This window comes from Lactuca virosa, chromosome 8, assembly GCF_052849685.1.
Source record: "Lactuca virosa cultivar CGN04683 chromosome 8, Lactuca_virosa_CGN04683_v6, whole genome shotgun sequence".
Classification (NCBI taxonomy): Eukaryota; Viridiplantae; Streptophyta; class Magnoliopsida; order Asterales; family Asteraceae; genus Lactuca; species Lactuca virosa.
Genome location: NC_136433.1, coordinates 46,398,158 through 46,409,221, shown reverse-complemented (window position 1 = coordinate 46,409,221; position 11,064 = coordinate 46,398,158). Strand labels below are relative to the sequence as shown.

Sequence of the window (11,064 nt, the reverse complement as noted above, 5' to 3'; positions counted from 1 at the left end):
GCCCAACTTCCTAATTGGGCCTAATTCCATGATCCATTATCACTACTTGGCCCAAAATATATTATTCATAAAGTCCAGCAAAAGCCCAAATCCATTAGTCCATAAACAGCCCAAAACCCGAAGCCCATTTTGTTGAAGATATTAGTGTTGCGTCATTGGGCCTATGTTATCTAGTCCATTTTGTATAAACGAGTTGGGCCTGTCCACTCGTATTTAATGCTAGGGTTATAGTATATAAGGTTCATGCATGCTACGTATTTAAGTAAAGTCTGATATTATATTTTGTAACCCTAGTTTACGCCTCTATAGAAGCAATTCTTCATCGAGTTCTTCTGAGGCGTGACTATTAATCATTCAGTACCAGTTTGATCATATTGTGTTCTTTACCTGTTTTAATCTATTTGATCATTATGGATTAATTCCTAACAATTGGTATCAGAGCAGGAGACTATGTTCTTAATACACATCTCTTCTGTTTGAAGAAATTATTAGGGTTTCCGCAAATATTGGATCTATTAAGAGTCGTCACTGATTTATTGACGTTACTCTGTGATCTCAATATTAACCTAATAAGTGTTTACAGTCTGATTAGTTTCAGGTATTAAAAGACCATCGCCATGCGGAACGAAGACTCAAATATCAACTCCTTGAATATCTCAAGCAGTATCGGATCAACCACCAGGATTCCGATTCTCTTTCCTCAAGAATATGAAGTTTGGGCGATGCACTTTGAAGATTATGTTTTGGGTTCAGAAAACAATGGGTATCTGATCTGGGAAGCAATCACTCTAGGTCTGTTTGTTCATATAGCGACCAAAAGAACAATCAAAACCCAGAGAGAATACAACCAGCTGCTTCTTGATATGAAGGACGTGCCTCAAGATGAAAAAGAAAAACTCATGAGCAACATTAAAGGAATGAGGATCATCAGATTCGCATTGCAAGCAAATACTTTTCGTCTTGTAAGTTCGTATGATACAACGAAGGATATATGGGATAAGTTGAGAGAACTTTATTCTGCAGACGCAGATCTAGAACACTCAACTCAAACGCTCTTGTTATCTGAGTTTGGCGAATTCCTCCAAAATCCTGAAGAAACTCTAAGTGCTACTTTCAATCGATACAATCATATTCTCAGCAAGATGATGAAGCATGGGATTGGACGTGAACTGATTGAGCAAAAGGTCACGTTCATGAACAGACTTCGATCAGAGTGGCAAGTTGTAGTGTCAACTGTTAAGGCACACGAACAGTTCAAGAACTATACCCTTGCGAAACTTGTGGGAATTCTGAAGGCGCGAGAGAGTGAGATAATGAAAGAAGCAAAGGTGATGTCTGGGATGGGGTCTCTAGCCTTAGTTGCAAAAGGCAAGACTGTTGCTGATGACGGATCTGATTCAGATCATTCTGAGTACGAGCTCTCAAACGAAGACTTTGCTTTAATGGTGTCCAACCCTAAGCGATTTGCAATAGGAAGAAGTTTCCGTCAAGCAAAAATAGAAACTGGCAGGGAAGCTACAGCTCAGACAAAGTGAAAGAAGAAAACAAAAGTGGTTCTCAGAAAGAGGAAGAGAAGAAGGAGAAAAAGTTAGTTGGAGACTCCGGATACGATTGCAATTATTGTCATGGTAAAAACCATCTTGCTAAGGAGTGCATGTTGCGAAGGAACAATGAGAAGAATGAAGAGGAGGAAGAGTAGGCCTATCACAAACGAAAGCTGGAAGAGATTAAGAAGAAGAAATCTAACGATAATTCTATGCCTGTTTTTATTGTACAGGAAAACATGGCTCAAGGAGAGTTCGGAGGAGTGGAAGTCTAGTCAACAGACTCAGAAGATGAAGAAGTACTCAAGCCCACACATGGAAGAGCATTCACTGCGAAACAACAAAATTCGCATTTCTCAGGAAGGTGCTTGATGGTGTCTGAAGGTGGATCGTGGATGCAGGAGAATGCAAGTAAGAGTGGAAGAAGCGAAAATAGCTGTTTCGCGACAAAGACTATTCCAGAACAGATCAACGAATGCGAACAGATGATCATAAGGTAAATTCCATTCTTGAATCACTTAATATTCCTACATCTCGATACGAAACATAATTTAATGATCTAAAATTCACCTTTTCAAGTATAAGCAATAGTTTAAAGCAAACTCGGCTATCAAACTCTAACCTAACTGATCAATTGAGCAGGGAAACATCCAAAAGTGAGGAGAGACGTATGTGGATCCAGAAGGTTGAGTCGGATTTATCTAAGTCTAGGGATGAATCTATTTATTTACAGAGAGATAATTTAATGCTTTTGAAACAGCGAAACATCTTTTGTTTAATTGCAAAAAAGCTTTATTTTAATATCACTCAACTGCACCTTGATTGTGAAATCGGTAAGAAAATCCATAAAATGATCTTGCCATTTCTCGAATTAAAGGAAGATGAAATAGACGCAAATTGTTACAAATGCGAATCTATTGTTTCGTCTGAAGAAACTTCTGATGCATACAAATTCGGTCTTGAACGTATCGAAAATTACATTAAGTCTAAAGACCACAAAAACATGTTGAAACAAATTTTGTGTGAGAATGAAAAAAAAAGCAGATCAAATCTAATACTGTGCATAAATTTAATTCATTGAATGCCAAATTAAGTTCAGAAAGCAAAATAAATGTTGATAGTACTTCTGAATTTGATGAGGATAGTGATATGAGTGTAATTTCTGTAGAGGATGAGGTTGACTGTTCAGAGTTTGTTAAAAGTGAATCTAAACCTGCGAAAACTCTTATTTCTGAAAATTTTGTTGAATTCGCAAGGGTTGTTCAAAACAAACCTGAAATTTTGAAAGAAAAAACAACTGTTTTCCCAAAGATTCAAATAATGCTAAATTAAGTTTTTAAAGTCAATGGGGTAACAGAAACTCAAACCGTCGAGCTGAAAACCATTGTCAACGAAGAAAACAAAGACGGATGTGATGAATTCTTCTGGTCAGCTCCCATAGATAATGTTGATGAAACTGTTGGTTCATCTGAAAGAACTTCCTAGAAATTCAAAGGAAGATATGTGGCTAAACCATTAAATAATCGCTCAGCATTTGAAAAAGGTAGTCCTAGTGGTACCAAGGAGGTTTGTAGCGAACCCAACTCCGTGAAGAAAAGCGAACCTGAAATGAGAAAAACGAATCCTAAGGTGAACATCCATAAGTCGTCAAAGCAACTTGCTGATCAAAAACGACAAAGAAATGACAGATATAGAAGAAATCTCAGTGAAAGAAAGCAATTTTGGCAATCCCAAAATTTGGATTATGTTCGCCACGAAAGAAGGAAGAATCCTAAAGCGAAAGCTCATTCGCAAATAAACCCCATTCAATGTGTGCACTGTTGTTCTCATAGTCCAAGGGACTCTCAGCAAAAAGGGACTCCACAACCCTTCTTCGCAAAGCAACCAATGGAGAAACCAAAGCCTTGTCTCTCTAATTCCACGCAGTCAGCACATACTAACATCAAAGGCAAGGGAAAGCTGTTTTCAGAACCGAAAGCTCTAACTAAGAAAACTAACGCGAATCCCAAGGAAGCTGAAAAGAAGCCCGTCAAGAATCAAGTCCATAACAAGAATAAAAGTTTTGATTCCATAGAAACTAACTCAAAAGATAACAAAATCAAAGTTTTCACCGTCAAACGTAAAGATGAAACCACTCTTATAAAACGAACATATATGGTTAATCTTAATATTACTTTTCCTAGTTGTGTGAAAAGCTCACAAGGACCTAAGAAACTTTGGGTTCCTAAATCTGCTTAATTGTTGCAGGTTATTTGTGACAAACAGTTCGACACTGAATGGTACATCGATAGTGGCTGTTTTCGTCACATGACAGGAAGGAAGGAGGAGCTGCGAGAGTTCAGGTCTCTCAAGGATGGTGGAAATTAAAATACGGAAATAATTCATATGGCAGAATAAAAGGCTATGGCATGATAACAAATGGGGAATTTTCTATTCGTAAAGTAGCTTATGTTGAAGGCTTGCAGCACAACCTTATCAGTGTCTCGCAGTTGATCGTGGGAACAGGATTGAAAGTGTCATTTGATGACGAAGGTTAAGAAATTATTGAAAAGAAATCCAAAAACATTCTTCTAAAATCAGAACGAAAGGGTGAAATGTTTCCACTGACTCTGAACCCGATACGAGGAAAGCCTGCCATTTGCCTGCTTCCAAAAGCTCACTCAGACGAAAGCTGGTTATGGCATAGGCGTCTTTCGCACTTAAACTTCAAAGACATCAACAATCTCGTTCTTGGTGATCATGTGCGAGGACTTCCTCTATTGAAATTCGACAAGGATCATTTGTGTGCCGCTTGTGAGATGGGAAAGCAAAGTAGAAAAAGTCATCCAACTATCGTGAACACGAAAGTTATCGAACCTTTGGAACTTCTACACATCGACCTTTGCGGTCCTTCTGCTATTGAAAGCGTTGGTGGTAGTAAGTATATGCTAGTAATTGTTGATGATTTTTCTCGTTGCACTTGGGTGTTCTTTCTTAGACAAAAATCTTATGCAACTTCAAAGCTCAAGGACTTTATCAAGCAGATTGAAGTTCAACTGCGAAAGCTGGTTCGCAACGTTCGCAGTGACAATGGGCTTGAATTCAAAAACCGAGCGTTTGAAGAATTTCTTGCTAAAAAGGGAGTCACACATAATTTCTCTGCTCCCTACACTCCACAACAGAACGGCGTAGTTGAAAGACGCAACTGTTCCTTGTGTGAAGCTGCACAAACCATGTTATCGTTCGCATGTCTGCCACTCTATTTCTGGGCTGATGCGATAGCTGCCACTTGTTTTACCCAAAATCGATCCATCCTAAATAAGCGATTCTCAATCACTCCTTATGAAATCATAAATAATCGCAAACCTAACGTTAAGTTTTTCCATGATTTTAGCTCCAGATGTTTCATCTTCAACTCCAAAGAACAACGGAACAAATTCGATGTGAAAGCTGACGATGGTATATTTTTGGGATATTCACTAACATCAAAGGCATATAGGGTTCTAAACAAACGCTCAAATAAAATGGAAGAAACCTACTATGTTACGTTTGACGACAGGTATTTAAAGCAAATTCAGTCAACCAAAAGTCAAATCAAAGAAATCTTTCCTAAACCAAGTCCAACCGTTATTCGTGTGTCCAACCTTTATGAAGAATTCATGTTACTCTTCGATGAACCTGCGAAAGCCATCTCATCGGAAGCGAAAGCATTGGATAATAAAGTCGACGAACTTAAGAAGATTATCGATGATGCTGCGACAGACTTGCCTCAAAAGCCTTCTACTGCGAATGACCCTCAAGACACGAGCACTCATTTCCAGGGGGAGGATTCTGGGTCTAACACTCAATTACAGGGGGAGGGTTTCGCATCACCCATTTCTACTAAGTCTCCTTATGATGGAGATAAATCCCCACCCACTTTGACCCATGAACCCCCATTCGCAGGTGATGATTCAATTCCTGAAGTCAACGAGTTCGCTTCATTCGAGGGGGAAAATAAAGAAGTGAATGACGACTCAGACGCTCAATCTGTTCAATCTGAAGTTAAAGAAGTCAATGCTGAGCTGAACCCATCCTTAGATCCAAATTATCCTCCTATGACCAAATGGATAAAAGATCACCCAAAAGCTCAAGTTCTTGGTGAAACCTCTGCAGGTGTCCTTACCCGTTCTCAACTGAAAGCGAAACAAACTGCATTATTCTCCAAAGTAGAATTTTGTATGTTTAATTCGTTCGTATCCAAGATTGAACCCAAAACCTACAACATTTCTCTCGATCGCTCCGATTGGGTGCAAGCAATGCAAGATTAACTCAATGAGTTTGAGCGAAACAGAGTTTGGAGATTGATTCCAACTCCTCCAGATGCATCGGTTGTTGGTTTAAAATGGGTGTTTCAGAATAAAATGGATAAAGAAGGAAACGTGATCCGAAACAAAGCTAGACTGGTGGTCAAACGTTACTGCCAGGAAGAAGGGATTGACTACGAAGAGACTTTCACACCCGTTGCAAGATTGGAATCCGTTCGCATCTTCTTGGCATATGCAGTACACAAAAACTTTGAAGTTTTTCAAATGGATGTGAAGTGTGCATTCTTAAATGGAGAATTGGAAGAGACCGTTTATGTGGAGCAACCGCCTGGGTTTATAAATGAAAAATATCCCAACCACTGTTACATTCTTGACAAAGCGGTTTACGGTGTAAAGCAAGCTCCAAGAGCCTGGTATGAAACACTTACTCGTTTTCTTAAAATTTCCAAATTCAAGCAAGGTTCGGTTGACCCAACCTTCTTTCGCAAGAAAGAGGGTGACCACTTGATGATCGTACAAATTTATGTTGATGACATCATCTTCGGATCTACTAATCCCAGCTTAACAGCTGAGTTCTGAAAGCTGATGGAAACTAAATTTGAAATGAGCTGAATGGGTCCAATTAATTTTTTCTTGGATTAAACATTAGACAGGGACCGGAAGGAATTTTCATCAATCAGGAGGCTTACACGAAAACCCTACTCGCTAAGTTTGGAATGTTGGGAGACTCAAAGACGAAGGTTCCAATGGCATTCGGAACGAAACTAACTCCTTCACTGGATAAACCAGCTGCTGATATGACCCTTTCTCGTCAAATGATTGGTTCACTCATGTATCTAACAGCTAGTAGACCAGATATCATGTTTTCAGTTTGTTATTGTGCTAGGTTCCAAGCAAATCCATGCGAACCTCATATGGTGGCTGTCAAGAATATCTTCTGTTATCTAAAACGAACGTCATCTCTTGGAATTTGGTATCCTGCGACCTCAGGTTTCTTTGTACAAGCATTTTCAGATGCTGATTTAGGAGGCTGCGGTTTAGATAGAAAAAGCACAACTGGTGGATGTCAATTTCTCGATGGCAAGCTGGTGAGTTGGCAATCAAAGAAACAAACATGTGTTTCGTTGTCAACAGCTGAGGCTGAATATATAGCTGCAGCTTCGTGCATATCTCAAGTCATTTGGATTCAAAACCAACTTCGCGACTATGGCCTGAATATGAAAAGAATTCCTCTCTATTGTGACTCCGAAAGTGCCATTCGCATATGTCACAACCCAGTGCAACACTAAAAAATGAAACACATAGCACTGAGGTATCACTTTATCAAGGATCATGTGGAAGATGGCAATGTTGAGATTCATTTCGGAAGATCCGCTGATCAATTGGCTGACATATTCACCAAGGCCCTACATGAAGCAACATTTAATAGAATCCTTCAAGGGCTGGGAATGATGGAAGCTGCTTCAGTACCAAATCCACTATCGCATTCATAAAATCTTCACTGCGAATCGGTGCGAACGTTCGCAGGCTTTCGCAGTCCACTATTAATTACCAGTCTGTTTTAACAATGCGAATAAATGTGAACGTTCACAGTAGTTCGCAGGGCACTGTTCATTCGTGGTTTGGTATTTCACATATCCTTTTGTATATTTTGTGTATCTTTGCTTTTCTCTAGTTTAAATTGCTTATCTTATCTCTATTTTCAAAATTGATTATCATTGCGAATCGGTGCGAACGTTCACAGCCTTTCGCAGTCCACTGTTCATTAACAGTCTATTTTTACCTTATTTTTCTTATTTGCAGAAAAACTCCAAAAACCAAAAATAATTTATTTGCTTTATTTTACTGCTTTTCAGAAACATCAAAATCACAAAAATATTTTTACTTTTTGTTCATTTTCTTTGCACACCAAGATCATAAACGAAGACATTCGCAACGTCTATCTACTTGTGTGATGGGGCAGGTATGACTCTCGTTACTTATGTATTAGCTAAGTGTCCCTGGAAGCATGTTGCTGCATGTTGACCTAAGTCTCAACGACTCGACTGTGACGCCTTAATGCATTGATATCACCAATCAATTCTTCCCAATTAGGCTGCGAATTCACATTAGTCATGAGCTACCTTACTCTTCTCGCATTGAGTTAAGAGTTATTTGCATGGTCACATTCGCATTGCAAAGGTACTTTCACTCTCTTGTAACCATCTACTCTCTTCTCCATCACTTTCGCATTCATTCATGTAACCCTTGAGACTCTCAGAAATTACCACTGAGGTTTATGGTTATACAAACATCTGTGTTAATGATCTTAGTTTCGTTCTACCACGAACAGAGTGAAACCCAATTTTCAATACCCACGATGAATTGACGGTGAACAATCAAATGTTCTAGTTTTCACCCAAGGATTAATGAAACCACTTTTGTGGGAGGTACCATGAAATCTCTTTTTATCTTTTGAGCGATCTTTATGCAATTGTCTAACACCAAGACTTTTCTACCCAAAAGATCCAGTTTAATTTTTTTTTGATATTTCAATTTTTGTTCCAAGTCAATGACAATAAATTCCCAACCTACTCGTTTAACTGACTACACTGGTCACACGAGTATCTTTTCCAACTTTCGCACTTATGTCAAGTTCGTAGTTTGGTTAACGGATAAACCACCTTTACAAGTCTTCCACAAAAGATGCCTTTCAGTGTTTCTCATCAAACAACTGATCGTATTCATCAGGGAACCAAACACACACTTCTTAGTCTCTCTTGACTATGAAGAAAGAGATCTTTGCCTGGGATCAATAGTTTTATGTCACATGTAAGACATCACAACATCCCACAGATAAAATTTGTTTTATTTCTTTTTCTTTGACACTCTTGCACGAAGATCCTTGTGATTTTCAAAAGTCTTGTTCGTGGTTATATTTAATTTTCAGGTTCGCAGTCTTATGTATTAAACGTGATTTCTTTACTGCGAACGAAGATAGGCTGACGCGGCAAATTTTCAAAAGATCAAAATTCAAACGGACGCGTAAAAAGTTGAACGGACAGCTATTCTTATGTCGAATGACGCAAGCCTCTGACTTGTCATAGCTGTCAAATCGCGCTTTTCCAGGTGACAGTTCAGTACTCGAGATACTCTCTCTGGATTTCTCTCACCAAATCAAATATTATAAAAGAATTTTGACGGTTCATTATTTCATTACCACTTTCAAAATTCTCTCAAAGATCTCTGGCAATTGAAAAGCTCTCTACTGTTCATCTTCTTGTTCAAGCTTCATCAATGGCGGCTTCAGCTGAGAATCAGTCTGTTCAAGATCAAACTTCTCATTCAACACTTCTTACAGTGAAGCAACATCAAAATCTCATCATCGATTTGGATCCGGTAAAATATGATGCCTTTCTTCTACCTCTGATTGAGTGCTTGGAATACTCTCCTCTTACCATTGCTATGTCTCAAGTTGAGAATGTTCCTTTCTCGATTCTCTCTAAAGCATATACTACTGCCAACTATGTTAAGGACGAGCAACGGATTTACTTCGACATCCATAATCACACAACCTCGATTTCCAAGACCCATTTCTGCAATCTGCTAGGGCTCCCACAATCTGACAATCTGATCAATCCGGAAACCATCCCCAACGCAACCATCTTGGAAATGTTCTATCAAATGGGGTACAAGGAAACACTCACTGCTGTATCCAAGTTCAAGAGACCTAATCTTCCACCAACTTGGAACGCCCTTTTTACCATCTTGTTCAAATCCTTTTCTGAAAGGGTCACAGGCAATGACTGTGCAAGCAAGCTCTTCATGGGTCTGATGTATGGCCTATACACTGGTGAAAACGTTGACTATGTTTCTATCCTCTGGGCTCAATTCATCCAGAGCACTTACTCTATTACTCGTCACAGTGAGATCTCCTGTGCGCGATTTTGGATTGTTGTTGTAAATAGGGCAATTAAGCAGCTCAAAATTACAGTCATGACTGATGCACTAATGGCTTTCATTGAGACATTCCATACAACAAGTATTATTATGGCAGATAGATCCAAGTTTTCTTTCATTGGTTCCATTCCGGAAGCGATGTTTCGTGATGTTCCTCCCTCCAGTAAAATTCTAGAAGGATATCGCGCTCTTACTCCTTCAGGACCTCGTCCTTTAACTGATGAGTTCCAAGCCATTTTGGCTGAGGCTGATAAACCCAAGAAAGGGGGCAAAGGGTCCAAGAGAACTACCAAGAAAGATTCTACGAAAGAAGGAACTTTTGAGGCTCCGAAACCTCCATCTAAGAAGCGAAAGGCTCCTACTACCTCTACTGTTGCACCAAAGCGAAGGAAGCAACCCGCTAGAAGGCGAAAGTCTCCTACTCCTGCTCCATCTCAGAGTGAAGACGCAAATTCGGATTCTGATACCGAGTCGGAGATTCGCATTGAGGAGGATCCCCCTGTTTGCAATGAAGAAGATGAACCCATTCGCACTGAAGAATAAGAACACGTTCGAAATGAGGAAGAAGAACAAGTTCGCACTGAGACCCCGTTTCCTAATCGTGAGGTAACTCCACCCCTTAATGATTATGTTCCTTCTCCACCTCCCTCACCAAAAACAACTACTTCTATACCAATCACCATTGCTCCTCTCCCACCACCTGTATCAACTCAAACACCCATAACTATTCCAGTATCAATACCTATCTTCACAGATTCCACAGTTCCACCTCAAACCTCTACTGCACCTGTAAGTTCAGTCAATGTATCTGATACGGGGGCTAACACTTCAGGTTTTTCAACTCATGTTACTGTTTGATTAGGTGTCTAAGCCCATAACTATTATTGGTATGTATTCGACCCGAGAGTAGCATGGTCCATTTAGGTTGCATATCATCAGGACAATTTGTTAGGATGGACTTTTGAGAGAAGAGGTTATATATGATTTATTAATATATTATAAGTTCTATGAAGTCATATGTTTTAAATAGTATTGATCAAGAATTAATTTGGAATTAATTTAGTGATCAAAAGAGACTAATTAAAACTATGGGGACTAATTATGGTAATTAGTTATATTTATATGTGTTGGGCTTATGATCCATGTTGGACCAAGTTTATGTATGGATACATAAAGAGTTGGGCCACATGAACCATGGATCATAAGATCCATGGATATGGGTTTGGGTTATACCCATGACTCTTAGAATTCAACACATATAAATACATATGTTATGACCTAAAACCGCCACCCCT

General features: G+C 39.2%; 1 protein-coding gene across 1 annotated transcript; it reads left to right on the top strand.

Moving 5' to 3' along the window:
• Positions 1-5,047: 5,047 nt before the first annotated feature.
• Positions 5,048-7,657, top strand: LOC145130312 (uncharacterized). Its single transcript, XM_079065131.1, has 3 exons — positions 5,048-5,656; positions 5,921-6,067; positions 7,634-7,657. The coding sequence occupies exons 1-3, from the start codon at positions 5,048-5,050 to the stop codon at positions 7,655-7,657; spliced, it is 780 nt and encodes a 259-aa protein (XP_078921257.1).
• Positions 7,658-11,064: the final 3,407 nt, after the last annotated feature.